Source organism: Camelina sativa, chromosome 7, assembly GCF_030686135.1.
Source record: "Camelina sativa cultivar CO46 ecotype springtype chromosome 7, ASM3068613v1".
In the NCBI taxonomy this organism is placed as follows: domain Eukaryota; kingdom Viridiplantae; phylum Streptophyta; class Magnoliopsida; order Brassicales; family Brassicaceae; genus Camelina; species Camelina sativa.
In genome coordinates, this window is record NC_141886.1 from 17091393 (window position 1) to 17113965 (window position 22573).

Below are 22573 nucleotides of genomic sequence, written 5' to 3' on the forward strand. Positions count from 1 at the left end.
CATTTGAGGACAGTTCTGGAGAAGTTGTGGGAGCAGAAGTTGTTTGCTAAGATGAGCAAGTGTAGTTTTTGGCAGCGTGAGATGGGTTTTCTGGGTCACATTGTTTCTGCAGATGGGGTTTTTGTAGATCCGGTGAAGATTCATGCTATCAGGGATTGACGTAGACCGCAAAATGCCACAAAGATCAGGAGTTTTCTCTGGTTGGCAGGGTATTACAGGAGATTTGTGAAGGGGTTTGCGAGCAGAGCACGTCCTATGACTAAGCTGACAGGGAAGGATGTTCCATTTGTCTGGTCACAGGAGTGTGAGGAGGGCTTTGCAAGCCTCAAAGAGATGTTGACTACTGCTCCAGTGTTGGCTTTGCCTGAGCAGGGAGAACCCTATGTGGTTTATACAGATGCCTCTAGAATTGGTTTGGGGTGTGTTCTGATGCAGCATGGGAAGGTGATTGCCTACGCTTCGCGACAGTTGCGGAAGCATGAAGGCAACTATCCTACTCATGATTTGGAGATGGGTGCTTTAGTTTTTGCCCTGAAGATTTGGAGATCTTATCTTTATGGTGCAAAGGTGCAGGTGTTTACAGATCATAAGAGGCTGAAGTATATATTCAATCAGCCCGAGCTGAACTTGAGGCAGAGGCGGTGGATGGAGCTGGTGGCGGATTATGATTTGGAGATAGCCTATCACCCTGGTAAGGCTAATTTGGTTGCAGATGCTCTGAGTCGGAAAAGGGTAGCTTTAGCTCAGGAGCAGGAGATGGAGTCTTTGGTAGGAGAGATCGGTGCGTTGAGTTTGTGTGAAGTGTCTCAGGAACCGTTGGATTTGGAGGCGGTTGATAGAGCAGATCTTCTGAGCACAGTGCGGTTGGCTCAGGAGAAGGATTTGGGGCTGGTGAATGCCTCAAAGGATGTGGATTCAGAGTATCAGGTCTTAGATAATTGTACCATCTTGGTGCACAGTCGGATTTGTGTGCCCAAGGATGAGGAGTTGAGGCAGGAGATCCTGAGAGAGGCTCATGGGAGCAAGTTTTCTATTCATCCAGGAGCGACTAAGATGTACCGTGATCTCAAGAGGTACAAACAATGGGTCGGGATGAAAAAGGATGTGGCTAGTTGGGTCGCGAGGTGCGATGTGTGTCAGCTAGTGAAGGCTGAACATCAGGTCCCAGGAGGGTTACTGAAGAGTTTTCCCATTCCGGAGTGGAAGTGGGATATGATTACTATAGACTTCATGGTAGGTTTGCCAGTGTCCAGGAAGTTTGATGCTGTTTGGGTCATTGTGGACCGGTTGACTAAGTCGGCACATTTACTGGCCATTAAGAAGACTGATGGAACAACGGTCTTGGCTAAGAAGTATGTGAAGGACATAGTCAGGTTGCATGGGGTGCCAGCGAGCATTGTGTCTAATAGAGATTCTAAGTTCACTTCGGTGTTCTGGAGAGCGTTTCAGGCAGAGATGGGCACTAAGGTGCATATGAGTACAGCTTATCATCCCCAGACGATGGAGGATTTGCTGGGGATGTGTGTGTTGGATTGGGAAGGCCATTGGCCAGATCACTTGAGCTTGGTAGAGTTTGCTTACAACAATAGTTAGCAGGCGAGTATTAAGATGGCTCCCTATGAGGCTTTGTATGGGAGGCCGTGTCGTACACCGTTATGCTGGACTCAGGTGGGGGAGAGGAGCATTTACGGGGCAGATTTTGTTCAATAGACCTCAGAGAAGATTCAGGTTCTCAAGCTGAACATAAAGGAAGCTCAGGATCGGCAGAGGAGTTATGCCGATAGGAGGAGGAGAGATCTTGAGTTTCAGGTAGGAGACAGAGTGTACCTCAAGACGGCTGTGTTGCGGGGTCCGAACAGGTCATTGACTGAGACTAAGTTGAGTCCGAGGTATATGGGTCCGTTCAGGGTGATTGAGCGTGTTTGAGAAGTGGCTTATAGACTGGAGTTACCTGAGGTTATGCGTGCATTCCATAAGGTTTTCCATGTTTCTATGTTGAGGAAGTGTCTCTGTGAGGATGATCAACTGTTAGCTAATATTTTCGAGGATCTTCAGCCTAACATGACTTTGGAGGCGAGATCAGTGAGGGTTCTCGAGAGGAGGATCAAGGAACTTCCGAAGAAGAAGATTCCTTTGATGAGAGTCCTTTGGGACTGTGATGGTGTTCAGGAGCAGACTTGGGAGCCTGAGGCAAGGATGAAGGCAAGGTTTAAGAAGTGGTATGAGAAGCAAGCCGCGACTTGAGCTTGTCTAGCCTAGTCCCATCTGTAATCCGTGGCTGGAGCGGGAATGGAGTATTTCAGCCCATCTCTCTTGTTTACTTGGTCGCTTGGGGTGGTTGGTTGTGCGACTAAGTAACAAGATGAGGTGGTGCTCGGGGTACAAATTTTCCGTTAAGGCGGGGTTTTTGAGGAAAGTTTCCTGAAATAGAAGTTTTTAAAAGTGGAAAGTTTCCAAAAGTGGAAAGTGGTAAAAGTGGAAAGTTTTATGTGAGTTAAAATTTGTCCATTTTAGCGGAGAGAGCCTTGGAGGGGCTTGTGTGGCCTTAGTGGCGGACTTTTTAGTCATTGTGTGGTATTAGGGGCGGTCTTTCGAGACATTGTGTGGCCTTTGTGGCGGGCTGTTTAGCCAGATGTGTGGCCTTTGTGGCGGGCTGTTTAGCCAGATGTGTGGCCTTTGTGGCGGGCTGTTTAGCCAGATGTGTGGCCTTTGTGGCAGGCTGTTTAGCCAGATGTGTGTCCTTTGTGGCGGGTTGTTTAGCCAGAGTGCTTGTTTAGGCGGTCCGTCGGGACAGATGGTCTTTGTGACGGTCCTGTTTAGGACATTTGTTTGGCCTTGGTGGCGGTCCTGTTTAGGACATTTGTTCAGCCTTGGTGGTGGTCCTGTTTAGGACATTTGTTTGGCCTTTGTGGCGTCCCTTGCGGCAGTGAGATGATCCATGTGTGGTCATGAGGTATCCCAGTGAGGGGATATGTGGTTGGTAGGACATTGAGATGTCTTACGCGAGCCACGGGAAGGAAACCTGGATAGGGATAGGACTCAGACGTGTTCAGAATTGTTTGCTTGCGAATCTTGGGGGACTTAGGTTTTCCTAGTACTGCCATATTCTGAGACTTTGTGGCTTGGGAGTATGGTTGGTATATCGACTTCGGATGACGATCCGGGGACGCGCTGTAGGCTAGCAACCCGAGAGACAAGTATTGGATTTTTCCTTATATATATTATGGCAAGCGGGCCTTGGCCCGATGAGGAGCCAACATTATGGCATGCAGACTTAGGTCTGATGAGGAGCCAATAAAAACTCAAGGTTTAGGCCTATGAGTAAAGGAAAGTCCAAAAGTCGAGAGCAAATAATGCCTGGAGCGTGAGTTTATCGCCTAGAGGTGACCTTTCGTAGATCGGTCGGAGGAGTGCGGGCCGTGGAGACGGTGGCACGGGAGTCCTTGACTGATGTTTGGTTGAGATTTGAGGACGAATCTATATTGGTGGGGGAGAATTGTAACACCCGTGAACCAAAACTGGGAGTTTTGGGGAAGGGTGTCGATCAACACCAAGGGGGTGTCGGTCGACACCATTGTTCTTTGGTTCGACCAATTCGATTTAATTATCGATTTGGACCAGTTTGGTTTAGGAAAAACCATTGAACTGAGTTTTTAAAGGGAGAAAACGACCTAGGTCGTGTTTTTGTTTTGTCTCACGCCGTTTTTGAGAAAAACAAAAGAGAGAAAAGTGTTTTGAGGTTCTAGAGAGAGATTGGGAGATTTCCTTGCTGTTCTTGAGAGATCCAAGGCTGGGAAGGAGTTAGAAGCTTGCTACAAAGGTTGGATTCGTTGCTGTTGGTCTGAATCTTCCTGCAAAGAGGTGAGTGCATGACCATGGCTAATCTAAGCCTTTGATGTCCTTGTTCTTGCTTGTTTGTTGTTGTTTTGTGTGTTTTTCTTGATGGTATTGGTAGCTACAGGTTCCTAAGGATGCATTTGGCCTGGGATTTGAGTATTGGACGATTTAGAAGAGGTTGGGAAGCGAGATTCGACTCTCGGCTTCGAGCGGATCGTGGTTGTAGAGGGAGTGTCGATCGACACCACTTGGTGTCGGTCAACACCAGCAAATTAGGCATCGATCGACACTGTGGGGTAGTGTCAGTCGACACCAAGTCCAGTGTCGGTCGACACTTGGCAGGTGTCGGTCGACACCTCCCTTCCAGCGAGATGATGTTTGATTTCCTGATTTGTTTGTCTTGTTTGTTTATTGTTTAGAACATTGGTATCATTGTTGCTTGTGTGTATAGCCCAGTAGATGGGAGGATTGCCTCACTAAGTGTTTATTAAATACTTATGCATTTCAATATGTGTTTGTGGTGCAGGTAAAGGCAAAAGGTGATCGTGGAATCAAGGCGATGAAGAGGAGGATGTTCTAGGGACTCGATTGTATGTTATCTGGCGTTGCTAGGTTGCTAGAGTTTGGTCTTTAGAAACGTTGTTTAGGTTGCCGGTTTCATGATTTATGATGTTTGATTATTGGATTGATGTTATGGATTATTATTGGTTATTTTATTATTGGATATTTATTGGTATTGTTATTTCCGCTGTTGGTTGTGGTTGTAGATATGTGGTTAATGGCTATGGGACCACTACTTGTAGTTATTTATTATTATTATTATTATTTATTATTTATTATTTATTATTATTAAAAGAAAAACGGGTTGGGTCGGGTCGTTTCACAAGCAAACAACACAAACAGCCACAAACAAGCTAAACAAGGGATTCTCAGACTTAGATCAGCCATGGTCATGCACTCACCTCTTTTACAGAAAGTCTCTGAGCCAAACTGACAAATCCAACACCTTGGAAGGCTTCTCCTTCGTTTCTAACTCTAGATCTCCACTCCACAGGAACAGATCTCTCAAGACCAGCTAAGAATCTCTCCAAAAAGCCTCCAACTCTCAAGAACACTTTTTTCTCTCTTTTCTCTCTAAAAACTATGGAACAGCGACAAAATAACACCTTCCAAAACCCTTTTCGTCGACTTCTCACTTAAATAGCCCAGTTCTAAGGTTTCCTCAAACCAAACCGGCCCAAATCGACAATTACGACAAACTCGCCGAACTAGAAATTGCTGGTGTCGATCGACACTACCCTTGGTGTCGATCGACACCCATCCCCAAAATTCCCAATTTGGTTCACGGATATTATAATTCGGGCCGCCCAAGTTACATTTGTTTGATGTGAGACATGTTTAAGTCCAAACCCTAAATCCCAAAATTATTTTCTTGAATAACAAGGTCAACCATTAACTGAGTGTATGTCTCAGTTTGGATTAAAAATAAACAGGAGAGTAAAACAATATCAAACCAGCAAAATCAAAAATTCCTAGGCCATGAATGGTATGAGTTTTTAAAATGTTTTGTTTTTTACTTTTGGTTTTTGAATATTAGTTTTTAGTTTCTAAATATTTGGTTGTTGATTTTTGTAATTAAAAAGAAAAATAAAATAAAAAATGAAAGAAATAACTCATAACCCACATTGAGAAGAATATAAGAAACCAATAGTATAAGACTAGCTACAACGGGGTAGTTGAATTATTAACATATTAGAAAGAGGAAAAATCATATGTGGGTTTATATATGGGATTTTTGTTAAAAATGCCACGTTTTGAAGAAATCTTTTGGATATACCATTTTTTGAATAATTTGTAGATTTTACCACTTTTGAGAAGAAAAAATATGTATTTTCAGTTTTTTTAAAATATAATACATACTTATTACCAAATACTAAATCCTAAGAAAAAATAGAACCGACTAAACCCAAACATAACAAATAAAACGCATGTTAAATCAAATTTTTGTAACTTAGAAAATGGTAAAATTTATAAACTATTCAAAAAGTGGTAAAATCAACAAAGACCACTCCAAAAATAGTTTTCTCATAATTGATTCTTTATATATGTTGGAAAAAAAAATTCACGACCATAAGACTATGTACAATGGTTTAATTTTTCAACACTCTCTTTTTAACATTTTAACACTCCACATCATCTTCTCTCTCTTCCATCTAATAATTCAACACATATTTTAATTTTAACTTGTACAATGGTTTTATTGAATAAAATTCAATACCTTACGCTATCATTTTTATTTTATATTTAATTTGCTGATAATTATTGATATGTAGATAGAAAATAATTTGTATAATTTTGAATGTTAAAATAGTTATTATTGGAATCTATTTCACAAAAAAAAATATTTAAAGATATAAAATGACATTTTTATCTCCAAATAAATAGAGTGAGATAAAAATAAGTATTTTGACTCATAAGCTGACATGTGGCTTTAATGGTCCCTATTTCAATTTTTACAACATGTTGAATAAATTCAAAAGACAATTCATCTTTTTATTTTTTTCAACAACCTCATTGCAACAATTCAACAGCTGAAAAAAAGATTCAATAACCCCATTGTATATGTCTAAAAACAATGTGGCGCTATGTGAAAATAACATGTGGGCTGTAAGGTGCACATACTACACATGAGCTTGAATGTGTCAGAAACTATCATATTTTAAGAAAGTTTTTGGTTTTTCTTTGAAAATGAGATAAAAATTTTATATACTAAATTCCCTACTTTTTGGGGAAACCAATATTGTAAAATCATAAATGGCTAGCTATAAAACAGTATTTTGGAAAATTAAAACAAAAATAGTACTTCAAATATAATAAACATGCAAGGTCTTAGGTAGACCGTCTCAAATAGTTGCCTCTATATTTTCCTCTAAATATAGAGATTTCTAAAAATAGAGTAGATGTTTACTTCAATGGTTACCTCAATTTCTTACCCTAAAATAAATATTTTAAGTATATACTATTTTTATTTTATTTTTGTTAATTTCTAAGATAACTTTTTACTTGTAAAATGTTAAATTCTATCCACTTATTTTTTCTTAACAAAAAATCCACAAAATTATAATATTATATATTTTCATAATGATTTTAGAAATGTGAGATTCTTTCCTTTTCTTTTGGTCATTTAATTGTTAGTTTGTCTGATAGTTGATTGAGAAACGTGAGAATCTTACTATCAATTCATCTATAAATAACATCTTTCATTTTTTTCTTTTTCCATTCAACCATTCCAAAATTTAATAGACATATCTTCAACTTCTCTTATTTTCTTAACAATAGAATGTCTCGTTCTTCTGGATATTCTAAAGAAGAAGATAAGTTTTTATGTCAAGTCTATCTAGAAATTTCTCAAGATCCAGTCATGGATCATTACCAATCATCTGATCATTTTTGGGATCGTGTGGTAAAAGCTTTCAAAAAAAGAAAAACTGCAACTTGGAGTGAACGTTCAAAAAAATCTCTCTAATGTCGATTTCAAAATATTGAGAGAGCAACAAAAAAAACTAAATGCATGCATCAGACAATGTGAAAAAAAAATGTCAAAGTGGTGCTTCAAGTGTAGATATTGTGAGTACTTTATATGATTTTTCAATTATTTATTGTTGTTTGACTATAAAGTTTTTTTATTTTAAAATTATATGTAGTTCAATCAAGCTAAAGAAATGTTGATGCAAGATTCAAGATTCAAATCTGGTTGGAAATTTGATCATGTATGGAACATTATTAAAGACTTTTAAAAGTTTAAAGATGGTGTCACCCCGGCTAGAAAGATACCAACATCTTCAGAGTCAAAAAATCTTACCCCTGATTCCGTTACACCATTGTTTCCAGGTTTGTTTTCATTTGCTCTAAATTTAGATGAATAAAATGACAGAAGTGGCGGATCTTCATCTCAACTATCAAGTGGGGTGAAAAAATTAAAACTAAAAAGAAAAAACGATGATCGAACATCAAATATTATCAAGACTTTAAAAGAAGGGAATAAACAACTTTTGGAGCAACTTAAGAAGACAATTGAACAAAGACAACAATATTTGGAGCTTCAATGTGAGAATTTAGCATTGAAAAAACTTAAAGTAGAAAACAAAATTTTATGTCAAGACTTAAGTTTTATAAAAGATCCAAATATTTGTGCCTATATTCAATATGAGCAAGCAAAAATCTTAAGGAAAAGGATTGATTAACAAGCTCTTTAGGCATCTACTTCATTTGGGTATTTTAATAACTTTATTGGATCCGAAAAGAATTTTCTGGATTATTAAATCACTAATTTATGATGTGTTAAATTTTATTAGGACATTTTTTTATTTGGATTTTCTATTTATACTGAGAGAGTATCCACGTGATAAGCGTGTTTTATATTATATAGTTACTAACAAATTCAATACTACAATTTGGGTAAAAAAGGGAAAAAGGTGAGAGGCTTATTCTCAAAACTTTGGTATTCTAATTAAATAAGAAGAAGAAATAAACACTAATTATTCTATTTGGTGTAGTGTACTATAAAGTTTGTAAAATATAGTATCTCACCTCGTCTTTCGTAAATAATATTTTAAAAAACATTTACAAAAACACAACCAGCCATATTGATCTTCTTTGATAACACTATCCACACAGAGTACTTTCCTGAATATTTGATGGTGTGGCTTGTCAATGCTCATTCTTACAACAAGACTTGGGAGTTGGGACTTCTCTATATAGATAAACCTCAGATAGAAAAGAAAAAAAAAACTACTTTGAAAATAGAAAATTCAGAAAAGTAAAAAACATCTATTGAAATAAACACCAAAAAGCCAAAGGAAAAAATTGCCTAAAATATTTAAAAAAAATCTTAATTAAACTGTAAAAAAACAAAAAAATCTTAATTAAACGTTGAACGACTACTAATCTCATACACCTCACCATTTGATCCTACGACAGAAGGGATTCAAGAGATGACCTTTTCTGCTGAGACTGAGGATTGTTACCATATCTATGTTCATGGCATTGATGGTATGTACCTAAAGTTAATAGAAAATGTCTTTGTGTAGCTCACGCTTGTTGTAGGATGCATGACTTTTCATAAAATATGAACGAGATTTCATAAAGTAAGATTCTAGTCAACTTTCAATATGTCCTACATTTCCTTGAAACCAGTGTGTCTGGCCAAGATGATATTTTGTCTTGTAAAACTTTGGTGCAATACTTTACGAAATCTGAAAATTCACGGTGCTAAGCTCCACAAGAACCTATACAGGCCAAATACGTACGTGGAAAACCTAATATCACCAAACTCATTTGTGTTTTGGTCGCTGGTTTACCGGTCTGTTGTTGAATCTTAGAACATGGCTTCTGATCGAAATGTTTAAAATGGTTATTTATGATTCTCTTGGGGTTAATTAGGTTTGGAGAAACTTTTCAGTTACCTAAAATTAGCCTTGATTAATCAATCCGGCTTGGATTCTGACAAATTCGAACAACTTTATGTGGATTGATTGATTACGTATACTGAGTGAAGGATTGATTTTGAACATAATTACATGCATATTATAATAAATATTGAACTGATGAAGACCATCAAGATAGGCCATATGGTATGAATTATGGATGATTAGTATGAAATTTAAGTCCCACTCCACAATAGCATTTAGCTTTAGCGGTACCTCTTATGAAACAACGTAAATAAACCAATTTTTACCAAACAACTATGTGTAACAACTTGAGAATTTAGATTTAACAAAAAAAAAAAAACTATGTGTAACAAAAATAAGTAATTTATTATACAACAAAGGTATCAGAATATGAGACATAATAATGTAGTTTAGAGGAGAACTATGTGACTATATATATCTGACAAAATCTCCTCAAAACTGATTTATAACCTGAGTCTAAATTTGCAGCTACTACTTTGAATCTTAATAACATTATTTGTTGCCAAGCTATCAACAAATACACCACATCGGACCAAGAACCTCACCTCGAAGAGCTTTAACTTCCCAAATTTAACCCGAACCGGTTGGTTAACTCTAATTCTCAATGGTATGTTCCCGGTTCTTTGTTGTTGCTCTTCTAATGTTGTCCTTAAACCCAATGCATTCTGAGTTTGGCCAGTCATTTCTACGTATATCACTGTCGTATTTTCATGGCCTTGGTAAAATTTTGGCGACGACCCTATAAAAAAAAAAAATCACAAAAGTTCAGTTAATTTAAAATCTAGAAGAAGATCCGAGTTTCATTTGGTATGCTGTAAACCAACTATAATCAAACAAGAAAACCAGCTAACATAAATAAATTCATTTAGTTTTGAGCTGTTCAATCCGGATAAACCAATATAATCCGACTCTAACCAAAATATTTGGTTCAGGAAAAGAAACCGAAATAAACCAGTTTGAACTGAGATTTTGAAGCCTTAACCTTTAGAAACCGAAAGAAAACAAACCGGAGTAAACCAAAATCGACGTACCATTGCTTAGTTGATGTTCCAAGTACCACACAGTAATCTTGCTCCCATCTTCATAGTAAATCCCAATCTTCTCATTCGGATTCTTAGCGGTTATTGTCACGTTAAAAGCCGTAGTCAAACTCGAGTCTTGGTTAAGTGCAAAACGCGTGAGCTGTAACCGGTCAATAGAGTAATCCGGTAGCTTCGGTTTAAAGACAAGGTAGAGTATACCAATCGTCGCGCCTACAACAACAACAAGTAGCAAGAGAAAGCAAAACGTGTAGCAAAAGCATCTACAACAACAGCTTCTTGATCCTCTCTTCTTTGGAGGAGGCAAAGGCACGAACCGTTGTGGCCCTTGGTTCAAAGGGTCTTTGGAACGGTCTCCTTGTTCTGATCTTGATGAACCACGAGGAACCAAAGGAGCCGTTGGACGTGCCGTTGGGGCTTCTGGGTCGTGGTCCGGATAGATTTTTTGGTGCTGGGACATTCTTGATGACACCAAAGAAGAAGGAGTTTCGTTTGGTGATATTATTTAATTTAGGGGTTAGGGAAATGAAATATAAGGACGTTTGGGTTTTGAAAGTCAATAAGGAAGAACTTTTCAAAGGGGGAGACACTTATCCCCTATATAATAAAACCGAAGTACACTATATTTTTTTATAAACTATATAATAGATATATTTATGATTTTTTATTATAAACTTATGACATAAATGTATTATAATATACGGGTTACTCTGATTTTTGGTAAGTAAGGATAGTATGGATTTAGTTAATTATAGTAACATATAAATCAATTATAGGTAACATTTAAAAGATAAGAAAATCTCTCAACCTAATTAAAACAAAAATATGTGATTCTTATTTCACATTTATTTTATTTTATATTTAAATTATTTTCATTTTTTATCTAATATATTTAGTTAATAAAATTTATGATTTTTTCTGCATATGATGTAATTTCAATTTTTTAAAACAGACATATATTGCTCAACTGATGAATAAAAAAAATATACAAAATGCCCTACATCACCTAAGAAAACTAGGCAAAGATTCAAAGTCATATTAATAAAAAAGAGACCAAAATGATTATGAATACGAATGAGCAGAAACCTTAATTTATCAGGCATTGAAATTAAAATTTTGATGCATTTTATTATGGTTCTTTATTTTAAAGAATTTCAACTTTTAATAACTTTAAAAATTCAAATGTATAACTTTTTAAAAGTTTTAAAGATTATTAATATTTAAATTATTAAAAAAATATCTTTTTATAAAAATTTTAAGATATGAATAATATTTAAACTTTACCAGAAGTTCAAATATTATAAGTATTTCAATTTCTAAAATAATAAAATTTACTCAAACATTTTAAATTTTAATAATATATACGAATTAAAATATCACATGACGGGTTATATGGCAGCACATGTTTGAGTTGATATTAATAGAAAATTAAAATGTCATTAATTCGGTGCTACACGGGTAAAATATCATCTCATTATTTTTTGAACTTTTTAAAGACTTTAAAGATTATTAATATTTCAATTATTAAAACATTTAATTTTTATAACTGTTTAAGATATTAATAATATTTAAACTTTATAAGAAGTTCAAATATTATAAGTAGTTCAATTTCTATATAAAAAAGAAACTTTATTAAAACATTTTAAATTTTAAAAATATATTTAGATTTTTATGAAGTTTTTTCTGCGGTGTACAACAAATTAACATATCACACGACGGGTTATATGGCTATACATATTTGAGTAGATATTAATAGAAACTTAAAATATCATTAATTCGGTGCTACATGGATAAAATATCATCTCATTATTTTGTTAACAATATAAATATTAGATTAATAGATGTATCTAATTAAATCGATTAATTAATACTGTAACAAAATAATTAATATGCGGTATAGTGTAGGTTAAGTCATATAATTAACAATCAAAATACAATATATAATTTTAAGAACTAAACAAATCAAATAAAATTAATAAACAGAAATTAATATTTTTATCAAATAACTTAAACTGCAGTTTACCGTGGATCAAAATCTAAAACTACTAGAATAGATCTTACAAAATAAATGTTATTTTCATAAGTTATATTCAACATATGATTTCATAGCATATTGTTTGAGTAAAAAAAATAATTTTAAACAAATAAAATAATCATATATATAACACTTTAAATAAAAATTACAAAATAAATAAAATAAATATTAACATGTGGTCTAGCACGCATCCAATTCTAGTCTATCTATATATGTGTAACTTATGTAAGGTTTTAATTTTGTTTATATTGAGATATTATGAAAAACGAGAAGACTCGTTTCCATACAGCATGTCACACCTGTAATGTGGATTTGCGTGTGTGTTGAGGCAACGGTCTTTTATGGAAATTGAAATTGATGTGAATCCATCAAATAAATAAAAAAATCTTAGTAGGTGAACTTGTATACGTGTAATATAGATGAAAAAAAATATAATGACTTTCAAGAACACAATTCATACGTCATCAAACAATGACAAAAATATAGTCATTATAGATACTGTTCCTTTTCAAATGATTATTTTATTTTTCCTAATCTCTTTTGCTCTTTATGTCTTTTTGTTGTTTTGTTAGTATCTAAAAAGAATAAAAAAAATTTGGTTTTAACGTTAAGCTGTTCTTTCATCTATACAGTTTCTACTCAATATCATCTTTATATTCTCGAAATATGTTTTTATATATAATATAATTTTCTTAGTTGTATCTCTTAGTCTACAAAACAAAATCACACATCTACGTTTGATCAAACAGTTTTTAAAATTAGTGCTTTTGATAATTAGATCGGATACCTTGATTCTGATTTCTGAGTATGTTGTAAAGTAAGATATCAATTTTTGTTGACCTAATCTTCCTTGACTAAATGCAGCAGTGTTCTCATGCATTCCGTCACGGTTCTTTTTATTTATTTAATTTCCTAACATGCCACTAGATTTTCTTCCGAACAATTATTATTAATTTTTTTGATTAAATTTTAAAATTCATTGATAAAGGTTTGTTATAATGGAGACTAAAAAAAACAATTAATCTTGTGATAGAGAAAGGAATCCATCTTATTGATTTTTATTTTTTTCTTGACGGGTATAAATCAGAACATTTCAACGAATATTTCTAGAAGACTATTCTTCTGCTCGTCATATCAAAAACTATTTCCAATTGGTCCTTTATTGCGTATTTGAAAGGTTGTTCGTATATTTCGTTGGATTTTTAACCTCGCTTAAAAGTTTGGAATCAGATTCAGAAGCTTCTTAAGAGCTACACTACAAAAACGTGACAATTGCCTATATTTAAATTTTAAACATATCTTTGTGTCACATACAACCTTACATCTTACATGAGAAATAATAAGTCTAGAGGAGCCTTGTTTGGTTTGGACATTTTCAGATGGATCCTTCTGATTACACAAGTGGTGTAGGATGTGTTCTTCGATTTCATGATGGGACGATGACATACCTCATGTCATGAAACCAAGCCGACGAGTGGGATGTTTACTTCACATCGGATGAATAACCGACATATAACGTTTTTATGGAGTTTGTATGTGACAAGCGATAAGGTTCCAATTTAGTTTCAGCGTACAACTTTACTTCGACCTTGAATCCGATAGCATCTGGTTTCACTTACTACATAGAAATTTCAAAGCAAACAAGAGATCTTTCAAGACGAAAACGTTAGAAATAGAAATATCATATAGCCTTTGTCCTTATGATACACAAAAACAGACAACTCCCCAGACATGACATCAAAAACAAGCTATCCAAATTGTTTACAATCAAATCTTCTCTTTGTTTTAGGCTTTCTCACCATGACTAGTTTTCAATCAATGCACGACGGGTTTCAAAGGATGAGCTCTCAGGTTTGATAAGTCCAGACTTGCATCAAGCTCCTCGTCCAGCTCCCCAATAACACCTCTGATAAAATAAAATAAAAACAATTGCAGTGTTAGAATATTTCCTATGCTTGGCCAAGAAAGAAAAAGAAAAATACGAGGATGAGATTTACATGTTGTCGCCTCTGATAATGAACAAACCCAACACATGCTGTTGTACCCCTTCCTGAAATATCAAGACAAGTAAACCACTAACACATCAAAAGATCTTACCCTGAAGAGACAGAGAGAGAGTGTGTGAAAAATATAGTAAGAGGTCTCGATGCTAAGTGAAAAACTTAAGGGTGGTTTAAAAGCGACTTTGTTCATATTTTGAATCCACCAGACACTAATGGAAGTCAATAATAAGAAACTAAAGATGCAACATGTTTTAGACACAAACAACATATAAGGTATAACCAAAAGAGTTTTCTCCAAGTATCCATCATTTTAACAGAAGCATCTCTATATCCAAGCCAAAAAGATCCATGGATGGGCCCTGACGAATACTAATCCCTTCCAATAACATTGGCCTAATCGAGTATTGACATGGACACACTTTTGTGCACACAAGAAAACAGAAAGGAATTGTACCTTTAAGCATCTTTATGTAAACAAAAGTAAATTACGCATAATTACACATTGCCAGTAAAGATTTGACTCACATAGAAGTATCTAAAGCTTTAGTTAAATGCAATCACAATCTCTTCATTTCAATCATATAACATTTGATAAATTAATAGTACTAAATCTATTTCAGTGTATGCACCATGTAGTAAATATATCCACTGTATCTGATATAAATTCTTTCATTCAGAGGCCAATTATTTATTTATCCACTCTGACGTCTCACTACTCAAAGTACTATAGTGATCAGCCAATCTTAAATGTTAGACTATGTTTGTACCTCAATAGATGGCACAACACAAAATAAACCAAGCAATGACTCAATGTACATTATTAGCAAGAAAGTACTACCAATTTAAACGTCCAGACAAAGAAAAATGCTCTGACAATGAATACAAGTTAAATTAGCATCCTAGTGAGCTTGCATCTCGTTTGTTCTAATTCTAATGCGATCACTAAAGACACAATATGGAGATATCAAGAGCTCTGCAACATCAATAGAAACCTCATGAAAATGACTCCACGGTTAGATTAGATGTAGCCACTTAAAAGATCCAAGCCATTAAACATTGGGGTGAACAAGGTCACAATAAAAAAAAACTTGCAGAAACTAGTATTTGCAGCCATTCAATTTGGTACTTTAAAACAGAAACCAGAAGCCTAACCTTTGTAGCTTGGTCAAAACCTTTAAGATATCCCTGAAAATTTAAACATCCGCATTGCTCTCTTTGCTTATATATTTCGATACAACACACAAGAAGAGAAAATAAACATACCACAATGTTGCGTCCATCATTTGTAATCACCGATATATACTCTGCAACACCAACCAAAAGATAAGATTTTTATACAATTCATGCAATAACGCATCACTAAACCAATCTAGAATGTTGCTTGATGGAAGAAAAAAAAAAAAAGGGCAACTTACGATCAACAAGAGACTCGAGTCCAGTAGCTGTCGCCATACTAACAGTCCAGAGAACAATATGACCTGAAAGGGTTTCTAAAATATTAGACTAGGAATTTCATCGAACAGCTGGTGGGCATTATAGATAACAAACATAGCTCTACAGATTTTATAACCAAACTTGACATGAACCCAGAATTAAGAGAAACAAGAGATCAACCCAGCGTAATTCGACCCAAATCAGAGAAGAACCAAGTATAAAATTGGTTCTGGTTCCTGGGAATTATTACATCGAAGGGTTCCAAAGTATTCGAAAATGAGGAAGACGAAAGATAGAAAAAAAGCTCTAACCTTTACTGCTTCTAAATCAAAACCCAGTTGCTTAGCAGAGCTTTCTGATTCGTAAAGCCCTAAAAAAAACCTTCTCACTGCTTTCAGAGAACTCCTCGGCTGTGTTTTTTTGCCTTAGAATTAGATGTATAGGTTTTAAGGGAAATTGCTCAAAGAAACAATCAAACCGAACCAACATTTTATCCGGTTTAATTCGACAATTTTTGCCTAAACCGAAATTCAGAGATTATCGACCCGAACCAAACCGGTTTAACCCACTCAAAAATTATGTTACTCCACAAAATTGTCATAACACGAAGAAGAGTTTATCAAAGAGGTATTAGTAATTTTAGTGCGTTTTCAGAAAGATATGTTACTGTATTAATTGAGAAGTACAAATATGAAACTAACTTTAAAATGTGTAAAAAATTACATTTAATTGCCACTAGAAAAATTGAATTAAGATTAATTAATTAGATAACACTAAAGATCAAAAATAAAAAAATCTAGAAAAGCAAAAAAAAATATATTCAAATCAAAACTAATTTGTACATGAAAAAAAAAATTAACAGCTTAAGTTTTTAAAAAAATACAGATAATTATTAGTTAAAAAAAATTATTTTCTCTCTCTAATAAAATTATGGACGAAAATTAATAATATTTTTAAAAAAATATATAAACCAATCAGAATTTCAAAAACTAAGATTTTATATCCAAGTAACAACAAAATTATTTTTAATAACTAGATTTCGAAGATTTTATAAGATTTCAAATTATGATTCTCCTATCATCTTTCTAATATTTTATGTACAAATTGTTTGGAATTTTCATATAATACTTATGATTAATAAATATGCAGAATTTTTTGCGCATATGTTGTGATTTGAATTTTTAAAAATAAAGATATATTACTCTTTTTTTAATGTAAAAAATATATTACTCAATCTATGAAAATTAATGATTGTTTTAATTTCCATATTAGCGGGTTGGTAAAAATAAATTTAGATAGTTGATAAATTAATAAATTTTATTTGCTCACAATTATAATATTAAAATTACTACTTCATATTTCACAAAATATTGATGCAAATACAACAAACAAATAATATAAAACTATAATATACATCAAAAAGTAAAATACTATAATATTCTAAAATAATTAGTATTAAAAACATATATATAGATTTATAGAACAATTAAAAATAAATATTATCTCAAACAAAATAATTTTTAAAAAGAAATATAACAATAATTTTTCTAATTATATTATAATTTTTTAAAAAATGTTGACTCGTGCTTTAAGCACGAGATATCTCTTAGTTAAATATTAAGTACGTTTACTATTTACAATGTGATAATTAGACGTGGGACCATCTGTGAGATAGAAAAATAAGTCATGGGGAGTTGGGGACCATTAGACCAGAGTAACCCTCCTAATTTACTTACATATTAATTAATTATATAATTAATATTAAATTAATTAAAGCAACCCTAAGAGAATTTTAGCAAAATCATCCCTCCACAATAGAACTCAAAAAGGTTGCTCAATCATTTAAATAATAATTTTTTTTAATTTGTGTTTATTAATTATCAAACTTTAATAATCTAAAATGACAAAACAATTATTAAACATATTTTACAAACTATGAAAATGAAGAAAATGAATTGATATTTTAACATATTTTACAAACTATGAAAATGAAAACTTTAATAGTCATTTCGAAACATTTTAACAATGAATTGAGAAAGGTGACGATATATATATATATATACAATGATTTGTATCACATCATAAACTATGAAAATGAAGAAAATGCACCTAGTGGATAATAAATTATTACCTTAACTAGAATTTGTATTACACATATTCGGCCGTTGAATACCAAACTCAGAAGAACTGTTATTATACTAATTTAATCACCAACAAGATTACAGCAAAATGCTTTTGAGTTCCATCAACCTATGCCATCTTCTATGAATTTCGAGGATTCCTATGTTTGATCCACGGTCAGAGCATTTTGTGCGGGTCAAAGATTTTACTTTGGCCTTAGAGGAAGTGTAGTTCATTCATTTCTGTCAAATTACCCGAGAGCACAAGGTGGACGCTTGGTGGAAAGGTGTAAGGTATTGGCTGTGAGACAGGGAAACAATCAACTTAACATCAAAAATGGCCAGCTTCAAAGGGAAATGCTCCGAGATCAATAAAGTGAAGAACATTAATGGTTTATACGTTTAAATCTTTTAATCTTAATTTGTTCCATTACTAGCTCTGCTCTGCTATAGTATTAACTCAGTTTCTTAACATGATGCAAGGTCAAGGTATTCTTAACATGAAACTCTTCCAACAAACAACCACTAAGAAATACAAATAAACTATGATATCAACAGCGAGCTTGAAAATGCTCAATCAATGGAAACATCCAGATCAATAAAAGCCTATACAAGCCGTGAAAACATGAATATCACAATAGGATCTGACAACCTAAACAACAAAACTAAATTCTAGAGTAACAGAGAACATAACAACTTGTAATCCTCTTTCTTCATCTTATAACTCATTCCAAACACATGGAGCCAAGTGGTTAAGTAAATTGGATCGTGGTGTGAGTGAGAGAGATGATTAGACATACTAGTGTGGCTCTCTAGCGTCGAATCAAGCGGCGGATGAGCTCCGTAACGGTGGTGATCCGGCGGGTAGGGTTCGTTGGAAGAGTGATGACCGACATGGCTCACATGACCAAACGGAGGCGACGGTTCCGGAGCATCAAAGTAAGGCGGCGGTGCCGGAGCTTCGAAGTAAGGCGGTGGTTCCGGAGCTCCGAAGTAAGGCGGAGGAACGTGAGGCTCGAATTGAGGTTCCGATCGGTAAAGCGGAGGCGCGTAAAGATCGAAAGGAGGTTGTGACTGGTAAAGGCCATGGGGTTGTGGTGGAGCATCGGGGAAATTGTTGCCCGGCGGTGGTCCCCCAAAGTTTTAAGGATCTTCATCGCCGTCGTCGCGTTGGTGGTGGTAGTGTTCCATTGATTTTTTCTGATTTCAGAACAATCGCTTGTTCTCTCGCCGCTTCATTGGACAGAGAAGAGAGAGAAAGTCGGGAAGAAAGAAGAAGAAAATGGCGAAGAAAAAAAAATTACCTTTTATATTTACGAGCTAACCAATGAAAAAACGCCACGTAGCGTTTTTAAAGGGTTGTTTCATATGCTTCCCATAGTAACGATTCTCTCTTCTTTGGACCCATTAATGGGTTTTTTATTCAATAATTGGGCCTTCTTTGGACCCATTAATAGGTTTTTTATTCAATAATTGGGCCTTCTTTGGACCCATTAATGGGTTTTTTATTCAATGATTGGGGTCCAAGAGTAACCCTCCCACTAATGATGCTCTTATGGGTGAGAGAGAGATGTGAGTCGTGGGACCATTGTGGAAGAAAAAAAATCTGAATCGTGTGTGTAGGTGTGTGTTAGAGGAGAGTGAAAACAAAAGAAAATATTATTTTTCTTTTTTTTATATATGTCATCTTGTTAAGTTATTCAAATATTGGGTAATATATTTTTTTTAAAACATTTTTGTCAGATACAAAAAAATCTATGTTTTTTCTTTATAATTTGATATACATTATATTTTATTATTTTTATTTTTTTTATATCACAACTGATGTATATGATTGTTCTGTACACATTATTGCTGGATGGTTGTTAATCCGTACATTGAATTGTTTTGATCAGTAAATGTTTATAGCTAGATGGTTTATACACGTTTATGGCTGGATAGTTATTATACATGTTTTTTTGTTGGAATTGATATGTAAACGTTTATAACTGGATAATTTTGCTAGAATTTATATATCTAACAATCCAGTGTACGGATTAAAAACCATCCAACAATAAATATGTACAGAACAGTAATATACATCAATTGTGATATAATATATATTTTAAAATAATAAAACAAAATTTATATCAAATTGTAAAAAAAAAACATAAATTTTTTCTATGTGACAAATTATATCTGTAAATACATATGTATAAAATCATTACATATATCACTTTTGAAATGAAAATATATTTGAAATTACTAAAATAAAAAATGCATGTCAAATTAAAAAGAAAAAAATATAGATATTTTGTATCTGGAAAGATAATAAAAAAAATAATTTATATAAATAGATATTTGAAAAACTAAATAAGAGAGGATGTGATTAAATAAGAAAAGAAAAAAAATATTAAATAATAATTTTTTTCTTCACTCTCGCACCAACAACACACACTCTCTCACTCTCTCACTCTCTCACTCTCTCACTCTCTCACACTCACACACCACACACAACCGGACTTCACACACCAATACACCATACACTATCACCCATACACTAACACCCTATTTTAAATAGTAAATGTACTAAAAAAATACATTATTTTTTCAAAACAACACACCCTTTATTAAATTGATAAGTGGACTCAAGCTAAACCGAAATTTATTTGGTATAATTCAGCAAGTTTGTTTTCCGAACCGAAATTTCTGACCCGAACGGGACAATTTAACCATCAAACCTCCCAAAAATTGTCAGAACAAGAAAAGAAAAACAAAAATTCATTGAAATATGAGCAAAGTGAATACACAATAAACCAAATAAACAACAATGTCTCCTTATTAAACTTAAACCACAACAACACGAGTTTGTGTCATTGCCTAAAGAAGAGTCATGTAACATTGTTGCTGCCTGATGATTCCTCCAACGAACCACCTCTCTTCAGAGTCACATATTTTTCAAAACTCGGTTCCATCAAATCCGCTTTGTTAGCCGTCAATGTAAATCTAAACCGGCTCGAATCAGAGTTGTTGGTAGCCATAGAGTTAAGATCAGCCACTGCTTCAACAATGGAACAAGCTTTAGTAACACACAACGGCAACAACGAGACCGAGTTGTCTTCAACAACACTCTTCCCATGAAAATTCTGAATATCTTTCAACAACAATGCTGTGTAATTGTTATCTTCGTTCGATACCAAATCGAAATCTCGAGACTTCCTCAACGATCTGCTTCTCTTTAACACAACTTGAGGAGGTTTCGCTATCGATACTTCTACAACCGCTGCGGCGCGACTACTCGGGCTAGCAGCTCTACTAGTTCTTGGATTAGGTTTCACAGACTCTGCCGTCTTCTTGGTGTTGTTACAAGATCCGATCCTTGATGAGTTTTGATCAATCTCTCCTAATGGGTTTCGTCTATACGGGGATTGCTCCGCCTTTCTTGAATTGCTCCGGCTCAGCGAGGGACCCGTTCTTGCCGGAGACTTTGATCTCGGAGACGCTGCGATTCTACAAGCGTCTCCTATGTTTCTCTTAACCGTAACTCGTTTAACTGACAGCTCCACGTTGTTGCTCTTATCCGTCGCCGGAATCGTAACAAACTTTCCCGGTCTGTTGCTGTTAACATTTGGAAACTCCGATCGTTTCGCCGGAGATCTACTCACTCGCCTGCTACTACCACCGCCGTTGTTTCCTCTTTCTCTGCTTCCTGATCGATAACTTCTAAAATCATCCCTTTCTCTACTCGGAGTTCGTCTTCTCCGTTCTCGTGGCGAACCGTTTACTCTCTCAACTCCACGGTGACGATTCCGGTGAGTCTGCCTCTCAGCCTCTTCCACCTCCTCCGCCGCAGCATCGCCGCCGTTTTGGTCAAAATCAAAACTTCTCTTTGAACCAGAGTATCTTCTTGTTTTAGCAGCAGAGTTGCTTCTACTCAGCTTTCCACATTGTATTAATATAGCATCGACTTCTTCTTTAGTACAGCTCGAGATCCTCACAACAAGTGTTGTAGAGTTCGGTTTCTCAGCAGCTACAGGAGACGAAACTGGAGAGTCTTTATCTGACTCTGTCTTCTTGGATCTCTCTTCATGGCTTCTTCTGTGTTTTATCATCAAAGCTTCTTTTTTTGGAACTTCTTCTTCTTCTTCTTGATTCAGTTTCTGAGATTTGGGTTTTGTTTCTTCTATTGGCTCAATCTTGGGTTTGATGGGATCTGGGGATCTAATAATAGTAGAGGAGGTGACATTAGAGGAAGGAGAAGGTTTTTTGCTAAGACAGCAACCCATTTGTGCTCTCAAAGAGTTTGGAAAGAACAGGGAAGTTTGAAGTAGAAGTAGTCAAGATCAAGAGAGATTTTAGGGGAATGTCTTTGTGTAAAAAAGACAAAAGAAATATTTAAAACTTCAAATTCCGAGAATATTATTTAATTTGGTAATGCGATTTGTGACAGAGACATATCCTTTTATTTCAGTGAATATTCGAATTAGCCCTTTTATTATTCCATAGTGGGTGTGAGATTGTAAGTTTTTAAGAAGATTGGGGTCAAATTAAAATTATTTCATTTTAATAAGGACAGAACAGTGAGAGAGTAATTTTGAAAATGGAGCCGTTGTAAACTGCAGTCAATCAATGTCGTATTATATAAAGCGAATTT

General features: G+C 34.5%; 2 protein-coding genes, 1 long non-coding RNA gene and 2 pseudogenes across 6 annotated transcripts; 1 reads left to right on the plus strand and 4 right to left on the minus strand.

Annotated features, from left to right (window-relative positions):
* The first annotated feature begins 7058 nt into the window (after positions 1-7058).
* Positions 7059-8210, plus strand: LOC104704619 (uncharacterized; annotated as a pseudogene). Its single transcript, XR_002032631.2, has 2 exons — positions 7059-7464; positions 7542-8210. The product of XR_002032631.2 is annotated as an uncharacterized LOC104704619 (transcript).
* A 1376-nt stretch (positions 8211-9586) lies between these two features.
* On the minus strand, positions 9587-10924 carry LOC104701164 (NDR1/HIN1-like protein 6). The gene is made up of 2 exons (XM_010416810.3): positions 10340-10924; positions 9587-10047 (listed from the first exon to the last, which is right to left on the minus strand). The coding sequence occupies exons 1-2, from the start codon at positions 10806-10808 to the stop codon at positions 9752-9754; spliced, it is 765 nt and encodes a 254-aa protein (XP_010415112.2). The 5' UTR covers positions 10809-10924; the 3' UTR covers positions 9587-9751.
* Positions 10925-13636: 2712 nt separating this feature from the next.
* LOC109124766 (sm-like protein LSM8) lies at positions 13637-16268 on the minus strand. 2 transcript variants are annotated; one of them, XR_015560747.1, is made up of 7 exons: positions 16132-16268; positions 15802-15864; positions 15650-15690; positions 15513-15571; positions 14381-14433; positions 13958-14289; positions 13637-13769 (listed from the first exon to the last, which is right to left on the minus strand). XR_015560747.1 is itself a non-coding variant. In XM_010416811.3 (6 exons), exons 2-6 carry the CDS (start codon positions 15836-15838, stop codon positions 14199-14201), a joined length of 255 nt encoding a protein of 84 aa, XP_010415113.2. In that variant the 5' UTR covers positions 15839-15864; positions 16132-16268; the 3' UTR covers positions 14013-14198. The 2 variants fall into 2 exon arrangements, 1 of the variants encoding a protein (XP_010415113.2); XM_010416811.3 differs by lacking the exon at positions 13637-13769 and having other exon boundaries at positions 14013-14289; positions 15539-15571.
* Positions 16269-17807: 1539 nt separating this feature from the next.
* Positions 17808-19224, minus strand: LOC104701167 (uncharacterized). Its single transcript, XR_753768.3, has 2 exons — positions 18741-19224; positions 17808-18241 (listed from the first exon to the last, which is right to left on the minus strand). It is a non-coding gene; the product is annotated as an uncharacterized LOC104701167 (long non-coding RNA).
* A 1459-nt stretch (positions 19225-20683) lies between these two features.
* Positions 20684-22265, minus strand: LOC104701168 (uncharacterized protein At1g65710 pseudogene; annotated as a pseudogene). Its single transcript, XR_015561275.1, has one exon. The product of XR_015561275.1 is annotated as an uncharacterized protein At1g65710 pseudogene (transcript).
* Positions 22266-22573: the final 308 nt, after the last annotated feature.